The sequence below is a fragment of the Molothrus aeneus genome, chromosome 16 (assembly GCF_037042795.1).
Source record: "Molothrus aeneus isolate 106 chromosome 16, BPBGC_Maene_1.0, whole genome shotgun sequence".
Lineage (NCBI taxonomy): Eukaryota > Metazoa > Chordata > Aves > Passeriformes > Icteridae > Molothrus > Molothrus aeneus.
Window position 1 is genome coordinate 2,127,501 of NC_089661.1, and position 23,596 is coordinate 2,151,096.

A 23,596-nucleotide genomic window follows, 5' to 3' on the forward strand; every position below is an offset into this window, starting at 1 on the left:
GGGATTGTTTAAACCTCTTTTCTTTTCATCATTATGGAGTTCTAAATAGCATGCAGAGAGAGAACAAGGGGGAATGGGTTCAAAGTGAAGGAGGAGAGGTTTAGATGGGATATTGGGTGTGGTGGTGTTCACAGGGGTCCCAGGATGAGGGAAGAGATGAGAAGGTTGACTCCATGTTTCAGAAGGCTGATTGATTATTTTATTATATATATTATATTAAAACTATACTAAAAGAATAGAAGAAAGGATTTCATCAGAAGGCTGGCTAAGAATAGAAAAAGAATGATAACAAAGGCTTGTCCAGACAGCTGGACTGTGATTGGCCATTAATTAGAAACAACCACATGAGCCCAATCCCAGATGCACCTGTTGCATTCCACAGCAGCAGATAACCATTGGTTACATTTGTTCCTGAGGCCTCTCAGCTTCTCAGGAGAAAAAATCCTACGGAAAGGATTTTTCATAAAAGATGTCTGTGACAGTTGGGAAGGAATTGTTCCCTGGGAGGGTGGGCAGGCCCTGGCACAGGGTGCCCAGAGCAGCTGGGGCTGCCCCTGGATCCCTGGCAGTGCCCAAGGCCAGGCTGGACAGGGCTTGGAGCAGCCTGGGACAGTGGGAGGTGTCCCTGCCATGGCAGGGGTGGGATGGGATGAGCTTTGAGATCCCTTCCAAGCCAAACCATTCCATGATTGATTCTATGAATTATCAGTAAACAGCCCTTCATGATTAATCATGACCTTCTGGATAAACAAACTATGTTGGGACTTACCCTTTGCAACCTGCCCTCCCCACATAAAATCCCCTTTTCATTAAACTCTTTTTAGCAGAGCTTTTAAATATGCACATAATAATAAATAGGGATATCAGTTCTGCTCCACTCTGAGTCTGTGCTTTTTGCACTGAACTAAGTTCACCATTCCCACTGTGACAGCCTGTTGGCTGCAATAGCCAGCACAAGGTTAACATGACAAGCAGCTGGTCACAGTCTTTAATCTTCTAACTAATGTACATTTGAATTGTGACTGCTTTAAACATTTTACAGGTGCCAGGAGAGCACTCCTGGTGCAGCATTGCTGGGCTGTGTGGAATATCAGATGGAAAAGGAAGCACAGGCTGCTGAATTGTTGGTTGCTTCTATTTTGGCCTTCAGTTCAGTATTGGTGCACTGAGACACAGAAAGCAGTGGGGAAATGTGGGAAAAATTAGAGCAGGGTGAAGGGAATGCACAGAACGAGAAGGGGCAGTGGAGCGGAGGAGAAAAGGACAACAGAAATTATTGCCTGAGAAATGATGATCACAGGAAGGAGAAGTGGAGGTAGAAGGTGGGAGGGTGTGTGGAGAGTGCATTAGGGAAGATGAAAAGGTTCTGTGTGCATTTATTCCACTGAAATAAAATTCTGCAGTCCCCTGCCAATACCATGGCAACTGCCCTGAGGCAGGTCATGCCTGCTTGCTCCTGGGACTCTGTTGATACTTTTCTCCCATTAAAGCTGTGGGAGAACTTTTTGGCAAGTGCAAACAATTGAGATCAGTTCAATTATCTCAGTCAGATCGACTCAGTGCTCAAAGATCTGTGTTTTCATAGGGATTATCTGGATATCTGATGTGCCAGGTGGGTGACAAACTTGCCTTAGGATCCCAGATTTGGAGCTATTTGACTCACAGCTTCAAGCTCTTCATGTCTGACACACTCCAGAGCTCATTTCATCACAGAGCTAGAGATCAAACAAGAGATTATTGAATCCTAAATCACTTACAGGCTTTTCTGAGCAATGGAAAAATTCATATTCTGCCTCCAGCCGGCCCTGAAGGGTAAAGAGGTTCCTTGTGCCTCAGGGCTTGGTGCTGTGGTTGGATATGAGCCCTCTGTAAAGGTTTCTCAGTCTGGTTCTTTCTTGCTGCTGTTATAAATCTGTGCTAATTCTTTTATAAATTAAATCTTCTGCACCTGGGGAAGGAACACAGAGAGGATGTGCTGAGTTTTGCAGCGTGAGTTTGTCATGACAGCAGCTGTTTCTGTGAAGGGTGAGATGTAACAGCTCTCACTGACAGCTGGAAATCCATGGATGACTGTCACAAAGAGAAATCAGAACTTTCTGATCTCTGATAAATTCAGTTCTTAATTTGTCTCACTGGATTTCTTGTGCAGTGACTCCAGTGGAGAAGAAGCAATGCATGAGAACAGTCTCCAGTGCATTCCAAAGTGCTGCTTTGTGGGTTTTAAATCTTCTCTTTATCCAGCTTCATTTGGGAAGAAGATGAATAAGTGTGTGGTTCATATTTGTGGTCTTCCTTCTTTCCCTGCATTATCCTTTTGAATATTCACAAAGATTTTAGATGTCTGAATTATGTAACAGAAATCACTTGAAATTCACTCAGAATAGGAGACAATCAGATTACTTGAAACAACACTGATCAAGAAGATCAATTTATATTTTTCCCCAGAGATCAACATTTAAATCACTGAGAAACATTTAAACGGGTTGAAAGAAAAAAAGCTAAAATAGCTCTTAATTTAGGACTGATGTTTGGTGCTTTGCACCAAATGACATAAGTAGGTAGTGTTAAAATGATGTACAGGAAATTGAGGAGGTTTATGCTCTGCTGCAGGTATTTAGTGGGGAAAAGGAGCTGTGAGAGTGGCATTTGGATTTGCATAAACATGCATAATCTGATCAGCTGCAAAACAGTGAGGTCTGAGTCTTTAAACAGGAAAATAATTCTCAGTTTTCTGCCTGTGTGAGAGCAATTCCTCCTTGAGTTCAGTGAGATGTGGAGCACTGTGCACGTGTGGAAGGTGCCCCTCTGAGATAAATGTCCTGGCAGGGGCTGGCAGTGCCCTGTGCAGTCTCTGCCCTCTCCTCCCAGAGCTCTGGGGTCCTTTGGAGAGGATTCAGATGTTGGGATAACCCACGGGCCCAGCTCTGCATTGCAGCAGGGTCACACATCAGCACCAAGGAAAAATAAGAAATCCCAGGACAAACTGCACCCCTTTCTGCCTGGGGGCTGGGATCATATTTATTCTGCTGGAAATCCAGTTCCATTCCCATTTGGACTCCCTTGAGCATGATGTAGTTCCAAAATCAATGGAAACCTCTATTGTAGGACACTACATTGTGAGACTCTCCTGGTTTTTTTAAATTTGCTGACCTGTGAGTCTGAGTCTCCTCAGGCTTTTTTTTTTTTCCATCTGTGAGAGGACTGAGGAGGAACCTGCCCTTAAAGCAGGGTCTGAGTGCCCCTGGCAGTGCCACATTCCCTGGAAATCCCTGCTGGTGGCCACCTCCTCCTGGGAAACTCCAGAGTGCATCCTGCATCTGAGTTCCTGCTCAGCACCAGGGTGTTGAAACCAACAGCTCCAGTTTCTTAATCCCTGGAGTAACCTGGAGTGGAGCTCTCCTGCTATTCCATGGAGGGGAGCAGAGCTATGGAAACCAGAGAAGCAGGAGGTGGGAGGTGAAAGCTGCTGGTGTTGTCCATTGCTCAGAAATGATTTATTTACCTGCTCTTTTGTGTTAAAGAACTGATGGATGAACAGTCCTAAAAGAAATGTTTGTCACCTCCTTGCTGAAGAGGTTTGTCTGCATCATTACTCACCTTCCTTCCTTCTCCAGCCCACCCCAAGGAGATGTTTGAAAATAGTTTTATTCCAGTCATTTTAGGAGTAGGTAGAGCATTGTCCTGGGGAGCAGGAAGTAGGAGTGCAAATGTTTTCAAGCTGGAGAAATGACAAAAAACAGGTCTGTAATTCCTCTCTGACAAGAGTTAGAGAGAGGCTGGATGGTGCTGCCTCTTCATTTGGGTGGGAGATCAGGAATAAACTGAAGTGTGCCCCTCTTGAAGATGCTCTTGCTGTGGGAAATGGGGTCTGTACTGAGCTAATTCTCTCTAGATAGAAGGCAGCAGAGTCCATTATCAGTTCCTGGAACCCTCAAGTTCACCAACAACAGCTGCTCTTTAATGTGCTAAACACTCTCCTTGAAAAGCCAGAGCCATCCTGAGCCCCTTGAACACTTGAGCTTTGTGCTACAGGCAGAGATAATTCAGAGTTGGAGTGTGGCAGGGATCAGGCAGTGACTGCTCTGTGGTGCTGAACAAGACACTGCTGTGCCTCCCAGCTTCCAATCAGTGTTAATTTGGGTGATGATTTCTTCAGGCACTGCAAACTGACCCCAGAATTGTACATTAATTCAAATAAATTACACATCCAGACAAGATCACTTGTAAGCTCACTATAATAAAGATGTAATCCATGAAGGGAATGTTCAATGAGCTGTTATTGAGCCATTAGAATTCATCCCTTCCACAAAAGCAAACAGGAGAAATGGAGAGTTGGCAATAGTGGAAATTTGCATTGCATGTAATGCTGAATACAGAATACATCTGATGCACAGGATAAAGTCCAGCTTCTGCCATGTTATTTTAGGTAGTAATTACTGTGTTATTCCTGGCTTGAAGCTTCTTGTGTAAAAGGATGTTGAGTGGAAAATTCTGGGCAGAAAATGTTAGTCTGGATCTCTTTTTTAACTTCTTTCCTTAGTTCTGTTTAGATTCCTCTCAGTGCTGGCAGATGATTGAAAGGCCTTGCCCTGCCCTGGTCTCATGCAGCCTCTCCCAGTGCCTTCCCAATCTGCCTCCTGTGTGTGCACAGTCCTGCTGAGCTGTGCCCTGCCATGGGCACTCACACAAATCCTCAGCAGGGAGCTCAGTGCTGTTTCCTTGGATGTTCTGCTCCCTTGGCTCTGACCTGTGGTTCCTGGATGAGTCAGGAGGATTTCTGACACACAGAATGGTTTGGGTTGGGAGGGACCTTAGAGCTCACCCAGGGCCTTGGGCAAGGACACCTTCACCAGCCCAGGGTGCTCCAACCTGGCCTTGAAACCAGCACAGCAGTGCAGAGAAGGATTTGAGGTGGGAACTTTTGAGCTGGGCTTTGTTTGTTCTCTTCTGGGGCTTTTTTAATAGAAAACCAGTCAACTAAATCACTTTTAAACCTGCTTTCTTAGTCACTGACTGACTCATTCATTCTGTCCCAAGCAAGGTCAGCTGTGGCATCAGATTTTATCCAGTCCAGTCCCCAGAGCCTCCAAGGATGGACTGCAGCCTCTTGGGGCCAGCTGTGCACTGTTTGATCCTTCCAATAAAAAACATGCACTGTGCACAGTAAAATGGGCAGAGAGGTTTTATATTGCATCAGAAGTCACTCCAGAATCGTGCCAGGAGGAGAACTACTGGATTAAATGAGTAAATTACTCATTTACTGTGTGAGGATACAAGGGGAGAGCTTAGAGAGAGGCAAAGAGAGCTCACAGAGAGCATGAGCTGGCCCAGGTCAGCAAACACATCCCACAGGGTGAGAACAAACAAGGAGAAGCTGCCATTGCTCACCCTGAGTGATCTCCTGTTGTGTTCCCAGAGGGAAGCTGTTGATGTCCTGGTTATGGAGTGTGCTGTTCCCTTCAGCTCCACTTCATCCATGGCTATTGCAGGGCTGGAGCTGGATGGAGTCAGGACAAACATTGCCAAGTAATTCTGGGAGCTTTAGGAAGTGTGTAAGAAATGTTAAACCAATCTGATTAACTGATTTTACAACAGTTGCTGTGGGCTGGTTTTGAATGCACTTCACTGTCTGGCTCTGTGCAGCCTGAGCTGGTGTCTCTGAGAGCTGCATTGGTGTAAATCACCCAAAAAAACCCATTTTTTCCTGGCTCTGCCTTCTGCTACAAGTGTCACCCCATGTGAAGGCTCTTCTGGACACCTTTCCCACACATCCCTGATGGAAGTTTTCCTTCCTAAAGACCTTCCCCCAAAACAAAGTCATCATAGCTGGCAATAGGACAAAGGGAAATGGCCTCAAGCTGTGCCAGGGGAGGCTCAGGTTGGATATCAGGGAAAATCTCTTCACAGAGAGGCATGGGGACATGCAGTGGTGGGGTCACCATCCTTGGAAGCATTCAAAACACAAGTGAATGTGGCACCTGGGACATGGTTGACAAAAAAACCCATTGATCTCAGAAGTATTTTCCAACCTTAATGATTTTGTGACTCTATGAAAATCCATGCTGGGTTTTTTTCACTCTGGTACTTTTCCTTGATGAAACATTGGCCTCACATCAGAAAGCATTTGTGCTTTCCCCCTAATTTTCTTAATAGCATCAAAGATGCTCCATTAATTAACACATTTGTCCTTGAAAAAAGGAACCTTTCAAGGAACTTCTGAGGTGTTTTGATGACTCCTCTTGATGAAAGTGCCCTTTAGCAGTGATCTAACAGGTCTAATTGATTATTTTGATAAATGTGAGTGCTGGAGCTGGTGTGCCACAATTTATTAGGAGAGCCCATATTTCTGTAACCCCTGTGGGATCACAGCTGTGCACACTCTGATTCTTCCCTGTGTTCCCTACAATGGATGCACTTGTGTTCAGGCACATGAGATGGGATCCCATTTGTTTTGCCTTCACAAGGAACATTCCAGAGCCTGTTCACAGTGCCCTGTTTCTTGTTAGCATCATCATCATCACCACCATCATCATCATCATCATCATCATCATCATCATCACCATCATTCCCTGCCTCATTCAAAGCCCTGCTCACAGCTGAGCAAGCCTGATGGTGAAGGTTCTCCTGCCCCACTGTTTCAGGTGGATCTTGTCTCTCTCCCACTGTTCCTCAACGGAATAAAAAGGAACAAAGCCTGCAGCACTGCAGCTAGATCTGGTCAAACAATGAGAGCCATGCTCCCATTCAGAGCAGGAATTCTGGGGGAGGTATTTAACAATAGTGCAGCATCCAGGAAACATCATCTCTGCTGTTGGAGAGCAGCTCCAGGTGGGTTGGTACCTCCTGTTCCCAGGAACTTCAGTCCCTTTCCCGTTGGCCTTGGCAGATTTCCTGTCACTGAGAGTTGCCACATTCTCATCAGGCTGCTCATGATTTCTCCTCATCCTTTATCTCCCTCCTGCTCAAAGAGTGGCCACTCTCTTTCCAAAGGCACCTGCCTCAGTGTGGCAGGAGCTGATCTCAGGTGCTTTGTTGAGTCACAAAGCAGGGAGCAGCTGCCCAGATGAAGTCAGGGTGAGCTGAGCCCTTCAATCCAGCAGCAAATTGGTTTCCTTCCTCCAAGGGTACTCCAGAGCAATGTAAATCACTCCAGAACTAACCAGAAGGAAACATTGTTTTCCCTTGCTAAGATGAAAACATTAGACAGTGAGAGATTTCTGGGACTGGGAGAGTGTCTGAGAAGAAAAGGAATAGCTAAGGCAGAAATTGAAATGCTTGATCCAAATGCAGAAAGTCAGTGAGCTCCAGTTGTTGTCCTGTGCTTTTGTACTTATTCCCTTCCTATTTCACCCACTCCTTTCCCTTTCCTCTCTGTTTAGTGGTAATTGTGTCTGCCAGCTGGCTGCAGGGCACAAATTCTTTATATTAAAAATCCTGTTGGTGTTTTTAAAAAAAGACAACCAAAACTTTGAGGTTAGCTAAAATCTAAAAAAAAAAAAAGGAAAAAGAGAAAGCTGAGCTGTTTTAAATGGTCAAATTCTGCATCATTGTTATTCTTCCTGCTTTTGAGCTGTCAGACTTGCTGCTTTGCAATCTGCAGGGGCAGAGTTGTCTTCAGTCTCATGATTTCTCATGAATTCCAGCTTGATCTTATGGTTTAACCCAAAACTCAGGAACATCAGGAACACCATAAAGGACAGGGATGAGGGGCTGGCAGTCATATTATCTAAATCCTTATGGCTTATCTAAATCCTGCCTCACTGGCCTTGAGGCAGTGGCACAGCAAGTTGTCTGTGGGTCTCCTGCTGGGGATGTTCTCCATGGCCTCTGTTTAAAAACAAAATCACCCCAGGCACCCCTCCCAGCCCAGAGCCTCCACACCGGCACCCAAAACTCTTTTACTTGTGCAGAGAGCAATAGATCAGAGCATATTAAAACATTCTGACACAATTTATGGAAGAGACTTTCATAGTCAGATGGAAAATCACCTGCTTTGCCAGTTGTAGATGCAGAGTATCTGAATTGTCTCATTCCAACTCCAGTCTACAAAAAACATTTCTTTTCTGGGCAGGTAACATTTCCATAACAACAGAAAATGGGCATGAAAAAAGCCCAGTTGATTGTAAACATAGGTGAAACTTATTTGATTTAGATTCTTTTTGTGTCACAGAAGGGCTCTGCATTTCCTGCTGCTCTTGTCTGTGTGGGCTCTGTGTCACCAAGGGAGGGTGGGGACATCACTGGTGACTAAGGACACCCTTGTGCTGAGAGCAGGGACAGGTCATTAGCACTGAAAAGTCCTTCTGAGCTGCTGGGAGGAAACTTCTGCACCTTTTGGCCTCTCAGCCAGTGGAAGAGGTTGCCCAGGCAGGTTGATCAGTCTCTCCCTTGGAGATCTTCAGGAGCCAATAAACTCCAGCCCTGAGTGCTGGGATCTGATCTCATTGCTGGTCCTGCTTGGAGCAGGAGGTTGGGCTGGGGCTTTGGAAGGTCCCTCGGAGCCAGGGTTATTCAGGGGGTCTCAGTGTCAGCCCTGCCTTGCTGCAAAAATTGGCAAAAATGACTCCTTTGGGCAGATTTACACCCAGGAGAAGCTGCTTAATGTATGGAGGCAGAGAAGGAGAATTTCCATCTGTCTGCCCCTAAAGCAGGATTTTCAGCCCCAGTGATCTCTGGTACCCTGAAAGCCCTGGGAGTCTCTGAAGGGACAGGTTTGTTTGGATTTTGTGTTAATTGGTACTCAAGTTGTGTTGAGCTGACCCTGTGATTCCCCAGTGGGAGCTGCCACTTCATTTGACAGAATTCACTTGCAGAGGATGATCCAGAGAGGGTTTCCTGCTGCAGCTCCTGCTCTTTGGTTACTGCAGAGCCTGAACAGGGGGTTAAACAGTGCCTCCTTCCCATCCAGCATCCCAGGGCACTCAGGCTGCCCCTGCAGGAGCACAGGGACACATCTGTGTTTTCATGGAGCTGTCACCCTGTCACTGCAGGGAGATGTGACACTTGAGCAGCCCTGGTACAGCCCTGTGTGTTCCAGGAGCACCTGCAGTGTTCCAGTCCCTCAGCCCCAGCTCCTGTGCCTGCCACAGCTCAGGAGCACACACAGGTGCCCAGCTCAAACAGAAACAGCTCTGATTTATGGCTGAGCTGCCATGAATCACATCTGCTAAGGTGCTGTCACCATGGGAGGTGGGAGCTGCTCAGGCCCAAAAATGCAGCTTTGATGATTGCAGGCACTCAAAACCTTTAAAACATCAAGTGATAAATTCTGGTTCCTCTCTAGATTTTTGAATTGCCATCCCTTCTGCCCCCTCTTTGAAGATGTCACTTGCTAAGGACAGTGACCAGCAGCTCACTGATGGTTTGGAGCTGCCCTTTTGACACATTTTCTGTTGCTGCAGTTTTTGATGAGCTCCTGCAGGAGGTGGCAGGGATGGAGCCAGGGGCTGCTTTGAAGGGAGGATGCACAGGTCAGCAGGTCCCTTGGGCTGACAGTGGCATCTGACCAGCTGTGCATCAAGTTATTCAGAAACCTAAACCAGCAGAAAAACAACATTTTTTCCTGCCAGTTAAGTGTCTGGGCTGCCTTGCAATGAGATCAGCTGAGCTGCTGGCAGCAGGAAAGGCTGGAGGAAGGGGAGAAGTGGCTCATTGGTATGGGTAAACATGCCTTTAGCCTTCATTTCTCTCACAGTTTAAGTTCATAAACCCCATTTTCCTCACCCTGCTGTTTCCCCCACGGGTGCAGCATCCCATTCTCCAGTCAGGACCTTGGGTGGGCACGTGCTGAGCTGCACTGCAGAATTTGCCTGCCTTAATTTTGTTCTGCTGGGCTAGTTTGCAGCAGGTTCCTTTTGTGTCACTGCACAAGTGCTTTTCTCAGAGCTGGAGAGTGGGAGAAGAGAAGGAGCAGGGCAGGGGAGCTCTCGTTTGTCTAAATTGGAATTGCCAGCTTCAGCTGTCGTGGTGTGTGCCTGGAATTGCAGTGCCAGGCAGTGATTATGCCTGAGCTGATTATTCCACTGCTCTGTGAACATTCTAAATGTGCTTCCTGCCTTATGAATCTGTCCCCATGACATTTGGGAAATGTCCTTTTTATGCTGGTTTTTCCTTTCTGAGGGCTGCAGCAGCCAGTGGGGTTGGGATCCAGGTGGGGGATGATCCCTCAGGTATCCATTTGTCCTAGGGACAGAGCAGGGGGGAGGCTGCCTTGGAAATGGGGATTATTTAAATCTCTGACCATATTTAAACCTTAGGGCTGGCTGGGAGGAAGAGTTAAGGAAAAAAATAGCAATTGTCAGGCTCAGTGAGGAAATATTGGGGCTTTCTGATGCAGAGGGAGGCCTTGCAATGACCAAAGGAAACACTGTTGGCTAGAGAACTCTGCAAATTTTGCCTCAGGGCCACACACATTTGAATTTTCATCATTTTTGAAGAGGCTTTGCTGGCACTGAGGGGGTGGAGAGTGTTAATCATGAAGAAGGAAATCCTAAAGAAAAGCAGTTTCCTCCACAGAGCATTTCAAATGTTCTGAGTCTACATGAGATGAGTTACATGCTTGTGTCTTTCCCTGGCTTGTTTCTGCAGGAATTAGCTTCTCCCTGCAGAACCCATCAGTTTGGAGATTGCAGCAGCCCCATTGATGCCACTTGCTGCTCCATGGGATTTGCCATCCTGACTTTTGTGCTTTATCCCCCTGGACGTTGTCACACCTGCTTCAGTTTCTCAGGGTTCTTCCTTTGGTCCCAAGGATCCATTGGCAACATTCCTGTCTCTGCTGGCACTGAGTTTGTAGAGCAGACAGTTTGTGTCACTGGCCAAAGCACATTTTTGGATTTATTTCCTTGAGAGAGGCATTGAGCTGTGTTTCTCACCAGCTACAGGTGACACATCACTTCCATTTGGGAACATCTTTCTGCAAGCTTTTCCAGCATGAATTCCAATTCCCAGGACAGATATTTCTGCCAAGTTGGGTTGGACCATTCCAGTCTGTCCCAGGCCTCTATTTCCAGCAACTTCCTCCTGTGCTGGGGAAGCCTTTGTGGCATTTTTGGGGTCCCCCATTGTGGGGAGGTCTCGTGTTTCTGTGATTGAGATGACCCCAAGGTGTTGGAAAGTCTCTTTTTCCCAGCCCCACAACTGAAGAAGAAGTTGAGATTCCTCAGTTCTGCTTTCCAAGGTTGTTTATTTTCTCTTATCTGTTCCATTCTTTCTCTGACCTGCTGAGATCTGTCCTGCAGGTTGGGTTGTGGCACCCTGACCACCCTTGGGTGGTGTTGGCTTTTTATACTAAGAGCTACCTGTACTTTATTTACAACAATTGTACAGTACCTATCACCTATGTTAGACAGTCTGTCTCTAATCTAAACCAATCCAGAAGTGGCACCATCCCAGCAGAAGATGGAGGACAAGAAGAAGAAGGACAGGGCACACCCAGATTCCTCCATCTTGCCTCTTGAACCCCCATTCTAAATCCCCAAAATTCTACTTTTTCACCCTGTGACAAATTCACTGTCATTCTACTCAGACTCTTGTGGCTTGTAACTCCTCACACAAAGTTGGGAATTGTTTCCATGGGTTAAAATCAAAGCCAAAGGTGTTTCTGGTGTCTTTGACTCCGTGCCAAGGTCTGTGAGCCCCTTGCCAGGGTCTCGAGTCCTCCAGGTCAGCCAGAGGAATGTCCTGGGTTCCAGCAGGGAGGAATGATGAATCTGACTCCATGTTCTTAGAAGGCTAATTTACTGTTATGTTTATATTATATTATATTATATTATATTATATTATATTATATTATATTATATTATATTATATTATATTATATTATATTATATTATATTATATTATATTACATTACATTACATTACATTAATGCTATACTATACTAAAGAATAAAGAAAGGATACAAACAGAAGGCTTTCAAGATACTAATGAAAAACCTGTGACTCCTTCCAGATCTCAGCACAGCCTGACTGTGATTGATCATTAAGTTAAAACAATTCACATGAAACCAATGAAACAATGACCAGTTGGTAAACAATGTCCAAACCACATTCCAAAGCAGCAAAACACAGGAGCAGCAATCAAATAATTGTAGTTTACATTATTCTCTGAGGCTTCTCAGCTTTCCAGGAGAAGAAATCCTGGCCAAGAGATTTTTCAGAAAATATGACAGTGACAGGCCTTGGAGGTTCCTTTCTCAGCCTCCATACTTATGGAAACACATTTCCACATGAAAGTGTGAAGAACTTGTGCTCCATTCTACATTTCATGCTCTTCTTGCTTTCTTCCCTCTGTCCCATGGATATTCCAGCTGGGTCCACGTTTCCTTCCCACAAGTGCACTGGAAGTGTGGAGGTCTGATCACATCAGAGCAACTTTTAATTAGAATCATATTTTGCATAGAAAAATCAAAGGCTCAGAAAAATCTTATTTCAGTCTACAATTAATTAACGTTCCTCTGCCTGACTAGAATTGAAGAGACTAAAATTAGCAAAATTTGTGGCTAAATCTTCTATCAGCTGTTGCCACCTGTTCTTGTTGTGGGTTCTGGCTGTGCCTAAATCTGTGCATTCATATCTTACCTACTCTATCATGTTTAATTTGCTCTTCACCATTAGCATTACCCAAATTTAGGCTAAATGTCATTAAAATGGGCTAGAAAGGTCCCATTCTGTGACTTTTTAGTGTCACTTACCTTCATTTGGTTGGTTCTCTTTGCACCAGAATGGTTTAATAAATAATGGCTGTACTTTCCCAGCTCATTGATAGGGTTGTTTGCTCCAGTTTGGTTTGGAGCTTGGGAAGGTGTGGATTCTTTCTGGTTTGGATGTGTGTCAGGAAGTGCAGTCATTTCACAAATCATCCTGGTGTTTAAAGGACTGTTGGCTGAAAACAACCACCAAAGTCTGCTTTTCAAAGCAACAGCAGGGATGAAGACAAACAAACTAATTTTCCATGGGATAAGAGATGTTTTACCCAGTGGGGATGTAAGGTTGAATTTCAGTGCACTGTTTGACCTGGCCTTTATATCCTGACCCTCACAAAGTGAGCAGGAGCTCCATGTTTCAAATCAGACCCGGTTTTCCATAAAACATGAAATTTTCTGACATTTTCTAGTCCCATTCTCCCTGTGGCAGCTTTGCCAAGGCAGCTCTTTCCTCCTCTTGCAGGAAGCAGCCAACATGCTACGTCTGATCCAGAACAGGCTGAAGGAGGAGGAGCAGCACCTGCTCAAGAGTGGAGGTGAGTGGCATTTCCTTCACCTCTTACAGTGGCAGAGGAGTTGCTGAGTGCTGGCTACTCCAGGTGGAAGTGCCCACTTCCAAAGGGATGTGGGGGGATGACAGAGTCAGCAGGCAGGGGCAGAACAAGTGCAATCATGACAGTGTTAAAGGACAGCAGTGAAATGTTCCTCTGGAATGTTCCTCTGGGGAATGTTCCTCTGGGAAACGTTCCTCTGTGAGATGTTCCCCTGGGGACCGGTCCTGTGGGAGTATTCTTCTGGGAATGTTCCTCTGTGGAATGTTCTTCTGGGAAATGATCTGTGGAATGTTCCTCTGGGAATGTTCATATAGGAATGTTCTGTGGAATGTTCCTTTGTGGCGTGCTCCTCTATGAAGTGTTCCTCTGGGGAAATGTTCCTCTGTGGAATGTTCCTCTGTGGGAATGTTCCTGTGGGAGTATTCCTCTGGGAATGTTCCTCTGTGGAATGTTCTTCTGGGAAATGTTCCTCTGGGGAACGTTTCTTGGGGAAATGTTCTTCTGGGAATGTTCCTGTGGGAAATGTTCTGTGGAATGTTCCTTTGTGGAGTGCTCCTCTGTGAAGTGTTCCCCATGGAATGTTCCTCTGCGGAATGTTCCTCTGGGAATGTTCCTGTGGGAGTATTCTTCTGGGAATGGTCCTCTGTGGAATGTTCTGTGGAATGTTCCTCTGTGAAATGCTCCTCTGTGAGATGTCCCTCTGGGAAATGTTCCTCTGTGGGAATGTTCCTCTGGGAACATTCCTTTGGGAGTATTCCTCTGTGGAATGTTCCTCTGTGGAATGTTCTCCTGGGAACTCTTCCTCTGGGGAATGTTTCTTGGGGAAATGTTCTTCTGGGAATGTTCCTGTGGGAAATGTTTCTCTGGGGAACGTTCTTCTGTGGAATGTTCCTCACGGAAATGTTCGTCTGTGAGATGTTCATCTGGGAAATGTTCCTCTGGTAATGTTCATATAGGAATGTTCTGTGGAATGTTCCTTTGTGGAGTGCTCCTCTGTGAAATGTTCCCCATGGAATGTTCCCCTGTGGGAGTATTCCTCTGTGAACGTTCCTGTGGGAATGTTCCTCTGGGAGATGTTCCCGTGTGGAATGTTCTTCTGGGAACTGTTCCTCTGGGAACATTCCTGTGGGACATTGCTCTGTGGAATGACCCCAGTCACCCACTGAGTGCTGGGCAATCCCAGGGCAGTGTGAAGCTTCATTTTCCTGCTCCCAGCCCTGCCTGGGCGCACGGTCCCAGCAGCAGGGCACTGAGAGCAGGCTTGGCCAGAGGATTCTTCTCAGCCAGCTGCTCCATGGAGGTGAGGGGTCCTGCTGGCTGTGCCCCATCACACACATGCTGGGTGTCCTGCCAAACCAGGGTGTCCTTTCTGGCCCCGCTTTGGTTCTGTGTTCAGAATTATTCTTTTTGACACATCACACCTTTCCCAGATGAAAACTCCCAGCTTGAAATCCTCTCTACTGTCATCAATCTTCTCAACAGGATCCCCATTTGCCTCCCTGCATTTGTTTGATTTTAATGTACCTGCAAAATTGGAATGCAATTAAAATTTGGGGGTTTTTTTCTGAACTACTTCTTAATTAGGATCAGAAGGGAATTAATGACCTCTTGAGACTGTAGAAAGCTCACAAACCAGATACTGCTCTTTTTGAGCCAGAACTTGATCATGAACTACCCCTGGGGATTTAATATTGCAGTCTGAGCATTTTTATTTGATACTTGGAGAAACTAGGAGGAAAGTTAATTCTCAAGATCAGAGGGAGAGTTCATGAAAGCTGAAATTGAGTAATGACATAAAAGTTGCACTTCACAGTTTGTTTGGTGGCTGAGATTTTCAGAGCAAACTCATGAAAGAGGAAATTCACTGATTTCTGCCCATCTTTGATCTCATATCAATGAGGTAAAGAGTGAAGAAGTTTCAGCTGAAATATAGGATTTGTAACGTAAATTACAAGAATGGAATTATTTCAAGGATTTATTTCCATTAAAAAGTCCAAGTCCTGCTGTCTTGCGAATTTTTGGGGTAAAAAAGTTCAACAGGAGGTGGACATCAGTCACCAGTAACTGGCAGAGTGACGTATAACATGAAAATTTGCTGTCCTGCCTTGTCCTTGTCTGTGGATTTTCAGCTGGAAAACTCTTCTGTCACTTTCCATCTCTGGAACAAAGGGAACTTTACCTTTTAGTGACTGATTTAACTGCCACCTAAGAATGTGATTATTACTTTTAATGACCTCAAATATTACCATAATACATCTTAATTCAAGTACCAAATTGTCAGAATTAGCATTTATTCTAGTGAGAAGAGCACCAGGATCCTGCTTTCCAGAGCTGCCTCATTTATTGCCTGTCCCATCACCTTGGCAAATCATCTCATCTCTGTCAGCTCCACCCTGCCTTTGTCTGTGAAACTCTGCAGGGGTGGAGCTGACAGCAAATTTGCCTCTCTGGGGCTGTTTTCCAGTCAGGAGCAAAGAAGTTAATTAATGGAATGTTTAAAGCTCCCCAAGACCTCAGTCAGCTCACACTTAACAACTTGAGCTCTCCCCTGAGTGCAGACCCCCCCTCCTCTTGTAATTAATTAAAAGCTGCCCTTTAAACAATTCAAACCCCAGAGATTTGCTGTGCTGAGAGAGTGCAGGAGTTGGTGTCTGACATGGCACAGTTTCTTTGCAGAGCAGCTCTGTTAATCCTCACACAGGGAAAATGCACATTTGGCACAAGAGGAAGCAAAGCCAGAGCAGCAGGGTGGGCTCAGCACCTCTGAGCAGCTCTGCCCAGGGTTAATCCTGCAGCTCACACCAGGAACTGGCATCACCTGAGGGATGAGAGCACTCCCAGGGACCTGCAGCTGCATCTGGCAGTGATTTTATCAGGCAGGTGAGGGAATGGTGAGAGGTGCTGCAGCCTGAGCACTTCAGCCTTTCAGCTCCTGAGAGGATGTGCCCTGGAAGGAGCCAGGAAGGGAAGAGAAGGATTTTACCATCAGAAACATCTTTCTGAAGCAGGCTTTTGGAGGGAAGAATATTTCATAGAATCCCAGAGTGGTTTGGGTGGGAAAGGGCCTTAAAGCTCATCCCATTCCACCCCTGCCATGGCAGGGACACCTCCCACTGTCCCAGGCTGCTCCAAGCCCTGCCCAGCCTGGCCTTGGGCACTGCCAGGGATGCAGGGGCAGCCCCAGCTGCTCTGGACACCCTGTGCCAGGGCCTGCCCACCCTAACAGGGAACAATTCCTTCCCAATTTCTTGTCTAAATTGACCTTCCTTCAGTTTAAAACATCTTCTAGCTTAAAATGTAATGTACTAACTTTTAGTTATTAAAGAATAGTCACATGAATATGGTAATTACAGTAGTTATGATGGGCTATAGGTAAAAGTTAAGATATAGATTGGTTCTACTGTATTTAGATGCTCAGCAAAGAAAAGTAAATAATGCATTGTAACCAAAACCAAAGGCTTTGGAGCTGACAGCTGTAGGCACAGGCTCTGTCACTGCTTGTCCTGTCACCACTGACCCTGCTGAACCCTTGATTCTCCCACTTAACATTCTTGAGTAGTGCCCCCACACAAAGCAAGGTGGTTTTATCCAAAGTTTTATTCCATCTCCAGTTTGTTTGGAAACTTAGGATTTTGTTGTCTGGGCCTTCCACCCAGCAGACACCAGGATGGTTGAAGTGGGTCCTGCTCTGCCTTGGTTTTGCTCACACAGCAGGGTCTGGAGGTGGAGGGATGAGCTCCTTCTGTGCTCAGTGCAGGGTGAGCAGGCTGGCCTGGCTCTGCAGGGCTCCCTGCTGCTCCTGGAATGTTGGGGTGGGGCAGTGAGCTGCCGTGGAACACGTTCATTGCTGCCCTCCTCAGAGGGGCTGCAGGGCAGCTTCTCTCCTAAGGGCTTAAATGAGAGATGCAGGACTCCAGGCAGCTCTGCAAAATGCAGTTTATTGTATCCAAAATGCAGTTTATTGTATCCAAGAGGTTACAGCAGTCCAGGGTCGTGGGTGACAGAGCTGTGCCCACAGCTGTCAGCCCCAGCTGCAGGCAGGCCTGGAGACCCTTTGGTTTAGGTTACAATGCATTATAGACTTTTCTTTTGGTTACAAATGCATTATATACTTTTGTTTTGGTTACATTGCATTATAGACTTTTCTTTGCTGAGCATCTTAATACAGCAGAACCAATCTATACCTTAACTTTTACCTATAGCCTATCACAACTACTATAATTACCATATTCATGTTACTGTTCTCCAATCACTAAAAGCCAGTACATCACAGTTTAAGCTAGAAGTTGTTTTTCAGTTTTCTTACAGTAGAAAATTCTAAGACCTTTTTTTCTATTTGCAACTTTGCTGCCTTGTTTGCCTGTGCTCTCTTTCTGCTTGGTAAAAACATCTTCTTGTTTGGGGTGGGTTTATCCTCTAAGTCATAAAACCCCTTCTAACTCACACACCCTTTGCCTCCTTGGTTATCCTGGAGACTGGCTCAGCAATTCTTTTCTTCTCTATCAAAACTTGCTTCCATCTCTATTCCTTCATCAGACTCCACATTTAAAAATCTTTCTGCTAAGCACACACATATCTGTGAGACTGACTTGTCAAACTTTCATCCTTCCCAACACTCTCCCTCTGATAACACTTTGCCCCTGGGAGCTGGACAAGACTTAATGAAGCTTTCCCAGCAGTGTGAGCTGTGGGTGTGATAAATGTGTTGCCATAAATTGACAAAAGTCAGCATCCTCTCTGCCCTGTGAGCTCTGTTACTCTCACCTACCCACAGCATCCATCAGCTCTTCATTGTCTGGGCCCCCTGACCTTATCTCCTGCTAATTTGGTTAGAAGGGTTCCAAATTAATACCTCAGTTCTCTCTGCAGTGAAGCTGCAGGAGTTTTGGACAGCTCTCAGTTCAGTTTCAGGCTGAGAAGCCTAAATTCTGTTTCTCATAAAGGAGAGCTGTGGGATGGAGGTTGAGTTGTGCAGGTCTGTGTTAAGAACAAAAAAACTCCATGGATATGGTGGTTACATCAAAATGGTAAAATTGTTTGGTGTTATTGATCAAAAGTCTGGTGGGTTTTGGTTTTTTGGGGTTTTTTTTTTGGTGGGTTGTTGGGGTTTTTTTGGGTTGTTTTTTTTTTTTTCTTTTTTTGGGGGGGGTGTTTTGGGTCTTTTGGGGGGATTGTTTGGGGTGGTTTTGGGTTTTTTGGGGGGTTGGTTGGTTTGTTTGTTTTGTTTGGTTGGGTTTGTTTTTTTTTTTTTTGCTTCCACACGTGTCAAATCAGCTTTGTCTCCTACAGAACAGCTCCATAAAACCACTGCACCAAAAAAAAACCCAAAAAACCAACACTAAATGGTCTGAAATACTGTTCTTAAACAACATAAAGATTTTGAACTCTTGCTAAAGATCAGACTCTGAGAATTATCTGCCTGATGAAATTACACATAATTAAGTATTTGCAGCAGTATAAAAATGTCTTTTGTGCTGAGCAGGGAGGAAGTTGTTGTTATTTTTCTAATCTCTGCTTGGCAGAGGCTGATCCAGGCAGGGATGTCTCTCACATCTGCTGCCCCTGTGCCACATCAGGACTGTTGCCATGTAACAAATCCAATTGCCTGAAACTCTGAAACTCAGGGCTTGGTTTCCTTGTTAGTGTCCAAGTGTATCAGACACTGCTTGGGGAAGGCTGGAGGTGGCTCTGCTGTCAGGTGTGGGTATTGGATGCTCTGGTGCTGGATTGTGGGAGAGGTCCCTGACCACAGCAGAAATTCAATTTATTTCCTCAGGTTTATCCAAAATTGCAAAAACTTTGTTGAGCAAAAAGGAGCAACTTGGAATGTTTCTAGGCTGAAATAATTTTTCAGACTCTACAGCTTACTGCATTTACAGATCTTTCTTTTTCACTTCTTTGCACACTTTTCCCAATGCATTTTCCCACATTCTTCAAGAGCTTTTTATCAATTTAAAACAAGACAGTGCAGAATCACAGAATCCCAGAAGGGTTTGGGCTGGGAGGGACCTTAAGGCCCATCCAGTGCCACCCCTGCCATGGCAGGGACACCTCCCACTGTCCCAGGCTGCTCCCAGCCCTGCCCAGCCTGGCCTTGGGCACTGCCAGGGATCCAGGGGCAGCCCCAGCTGCTCTGGGCACCCTGTGCCAGGGCCTGCCCACCCTCACAGGGAACAATTCCTAATTCCCAATCTCCCATCCAGCCCTGCCCTCTGGCACTGGGAGCCATTCCCTGTGTCCTGTCCCTCCATGCCTTGTCCAAAGTCTCTCTCCACCTTACTTGTAGGAATATATATGAACTATATTTTTTAAAAAGTTCAATATTTTGTTTTGAAAGTATAAAAACAGAAACGCTTTGAATTTTTCAAGATATTTCCTTTATTACCTTTGGCCAGTGCTGTGCCCAGAATTAATTTAAATATGGGGAAGTATTTGCTGTAAAACTGAAATTTTCAGTGACTCTGCCACTTTCAGTCAGCCCACCCTGCATCCTCTTGCTTGGTCTGTGGAATGAACAAACATTGATTTTCCCCAGCATTGGGAAATCTGCACTACTGGAATCTTGTTCAGCAATAAGCACAGGATGTAACTGATGCTCCTGGGTGCATGCACCCTTTCTGCTCCAGAATTGATGCATTAAAATCTGCCAGCAGACCAAGAAAAAGCCCCATGCAGCAGCTGTGGGGTTGGAGGGTGACTCCTGGATGATTCCTGGATTGGTATTGCTGGTGCCTGGGCCATCCATCTTCTTGTGAGAGACACTTGGAACTGGTCCACAGGAGCTTTGTGTGGTGCTTGGTGGGTAATTGCAAATTCATGACCTAATTTAATAGTGCTTGGATGGATTTTTGGCTTGTAAGATTGTTAGAAATAGTTCTGGTCACCAAATATGACCTCTTGATCAAATGGGCTCAAAAATAACCTGACTGTTCACTCCTGCTAAAACTCCAAATCCCAGTTTAAGTGGAACTTGTCATCCTGAGTTAATTTTAATTATTTCAAGTGGCTGACACCTATTGGTTGCCCAGGCAGTGATTAATCATCCTCACTGATAAATTGGGAGTTTGGATTCTGTGGATGGAGCAGGCTGGATGGACTTGGAGCAGCCTGGGTTAGAGGGAGGTGTCAATAAAGTCCCTTGCAACCCAAATTATTCCGTAATTCTGTGACCTTAAAATGACCATGCAAGGTAAAGAAGTGCACTTAGAGCTACCTCTCCAACCTTGTTGTTGCTGTTCCTGCCCAGTTTTTGGCTGCCCAGCTCTGAACATCCCACGTTTTCCATGGAATTCCTAGCAGTTACATCTCAGTACCTGGCTGAATTCTTCTTAGAGATGGGTGAGAGATCTCAGTTTTGTGCTAAGGACAAAGGACCTTCCCTCCAGATATTTTTCTGTCCAAGCTTTCCTGTCCAAGCCTTTCTTTCCCTTCAGCCTGCAGAGCTGTGGGTTTAGGAGTGTGGTGGCTGATGCAGAGCCTGGTGCTGTGAGTTTGCTGTGACAACAGGGTGGGTTTGGCAGAGCTGAGGCTTTCAGTGGGCACTGGGCTTCACTCTCCTTCCAAACACATCAAAAACCCCAATCCCACCCCCTTTGCTTTTTGCTGTTCCTTATTTTATGCTATTTATTTCATTTGGGATCAAGTGGCTGTCAGTTGCCCCTTTGATTGTTCTCATGATGTTTTCTCACCCAAAGCAGCATCCTGCTGCCTGCAGTAATGGCTCTGGAGCAGTGCCTGTGTTTGCAAGGCAGTGATTTTCTGAAATTGGACACACTGCACAGCACTTACAGCTAATTCCAGAGCATATCAATAAACAATGGCCACTGTGCTCATTATCCTCACCACAGTAACTTCCTATTTTAGAGCTGGATACCTTTACTTGAATATTGATGCAAACTACCAAATCTGCACTGAAATCACTGCTAAGTTATTAAATCATGCTGCTTTCCCTTCAAGCATTGCAAATTACCAGAAATTAAATCAATTCAATGTAATATTATCTGTCCAGGTATCAGCTCTGGGGTTTTTTTCTGGGAGCAGTGGGAGCAGGAACAAAAATCCCACCTTTGGAGATCAGTGGAATCAGGATGTATTTTTTGTGGCTGGACAGCTTTAAATGAAACTAATTTAGTTGCCTGAAACCCATCTTTATGAAAGAGAAATGTTGAAATGAAAGGCAAGTGGGGTTTAAAATCCCAACATATCCTCTCTCAGGCTGATATTTGGAGTGTTTTCTGTGCAGCAGAGGCAATCACAGCAGTGGGGAGATGGGCCCAGCACAATTTACAGACTTGTTCTGCTGATTACCTTTTCATAATAAAAATACAAGAGCTGCTTAAAACCTCAGTTTGGAGCTTCTGCAAGCTGCCAGCTTGGCCTCCATTGGGGAACATGGATTGCTGAATAATAATAAATAAGTCTGTTGTGAGAATTCCAATAATCCTCATGTAAACCCATATAAATCTCATAAGCCAGCTCCATTCAGTGGGTTCTGTACTCCATGTACAAGCACGTGGCAATTTGTGGTTGATTATCTTCATTGCTTTATGCTGATCCTGAGAAAAAAATGGGGTTTTTTCATAAGGAATGCTCCTTGTCTCTTCAAAATTGATTGTAGTTTTCTGTGCAGTGCTACACAAATGAGATTGTGGCTTCTTCTAGGGCAATAAGTCTTTTTGCATGTTGTTAAATGAAACTTTCTGAGCTGTCACTTTTTATGAATACATTTTAAGAATTTTAGAGTTTTTTGGTGGGAGCTGGGCACGCTGGGTGTAGAGTGAGGGGTTGGTGTGGAATACTGCCTAGGACAGGTTACACTGGCCTGGGCTGCTGTTTAATTTAATCCTGATAAAAAGCCTGTACTCAGCTTCTCTTTGTCTTGTATATTTGAAAACTTTCTTAGCACTGTGCTCTGGTTCTGTGTCCTTGGGATTTAGGCTCAGCACAATTCAGCTCAGCTGCTAATTCAGATTGTACATGGGCAGAGCTGGGCTTGGTGATAGCAGCCTTGGGCTGGGCTGGAGCAGTAGATTTGGTTTTGGGGAGTGGAAAAGGTGCTTGATGTCATTTCAAGAGGGAGCAGGGGGCTTGGAGGCAGGAATTTGGGTATTGCTGAACTTACAGCTGTCACTTCTCTGAGCCTCTGGCAGGAGTTCAGTGCAGTGATGCTCTGAGCTCTGTGCTCCAGGATTGCAGCCAGGCTGCTCCAGGAAAACCCAAACTCCTGCCATGGATTCATAACAGGATTTATTTCAAAGTCACAACTCAGCAGGAAAGGTGCTGCACTGTGGTTATTGGGAAGAAACTCTGCCCTGTGAGGGTGGGCAGGCCCTGGCACAGGGTGCCCAGAGCAGCTGTGGCTGCCCCTGCATCCCTGGCAGTGCCCAAGGCCAGGCTGGGCAGGGCTTGGAGCACCTGGGACAGTGGGAGGTGTCCCTGCCATGGCAGGGGTGGCACTGGGTGGGCTTTGAGGTCTCCTCCAAGCCAGGCCATTCCGTGGCATGCTGGGAGTTCAGGTGATAAATTTGTATTTTCATTTGGCTGGAAAGGCAATCCAGGCTTTTGAAAGGCACAGGGAAGATTTGTTCCCCCTGTGCCATCCCACCCTGCTCCCTGGCAGGGGGAAGCTGCAGCTCCCTGCTCAGCTGGCACCTCATGCTCAGCACATCCCAGACAGGAGCAGGAAGCACAGCTGGGCATGGATGGAAAAGCTTTGGCCAAGAAATGCCTGCAGCATCCTCAGCTCTGGGCAGTGCTGCTGCCTGACAGGAATGACACAGCCTGAAAGGGAGAAATTGCAGCTAAAAATAAAATAAATAACCAAGAAGGAAGGAAAAAAAAAACCCCACAGAATAAGAATTAGGGTATTTTAGTAGCAGTAAGAGCCATCACAGATATGATAAATTCATTCTTTAATAAATTGAGCACAAACTTGAATCCTTTTTGGAAGCTCCACGTGGTTCCTCCCAAGGAGTTTGCCCATGCAAGGCTGAACAAAACCTCAGTTTCCTAAATGCCAGGCAAACAGAAGCAGCATCCAGGTCACACAGTAGTGAGTGATTCCCTTATTGCCAAAGAAGAAAGTGCAAATAGAAATTGTAGCTAACTCTGCTGGAGCCTTGTAATCTTACCAGGCTGACAGATACTTCCCTTGCCATTATTATTTTCTCATTAACTTAATATTGCAGTGAAAAAGAGGATGGGAAAATGTCAAATATTTGTATACTGTCTGATAATTAAATACTGCAAAGATGTGTCAGCTCATTACTAATCCTAATTAAAGTAGTTATTTCCATTTTCAGCTTGGACATGTGTGTAATTAAATGTACCTGGGAAA

The 23,596-nt window shown here is 45.4% G+C and overlaps 1 protein-coding gene across 4 annotated transcripts in view; it reads left to right on the top strand.

Moving 5' to 3' along the window:
- CLUAP1 (clusterin associated protein 1) overlaps positions 1–23,596 on the top strand; it is a 63,193-nt gene that overhangs the window by 28,204 nt on the left and 11,393 nt on the right. For all 4 annotated transcript variants that reach the window (XM_066560806.1, XM_066560807.1, XM_066560804.1 and 1 more), the window contains one exon: positions 13,170–13,242. In XM_066560806.1, coding sequence (XP_066416903.1) covers positions 13,170–13,242 — 73 coding nt within the window. The remainder of the gene's footprint in view (positions 1–13,169; positions 13,243–23,596) is intronic.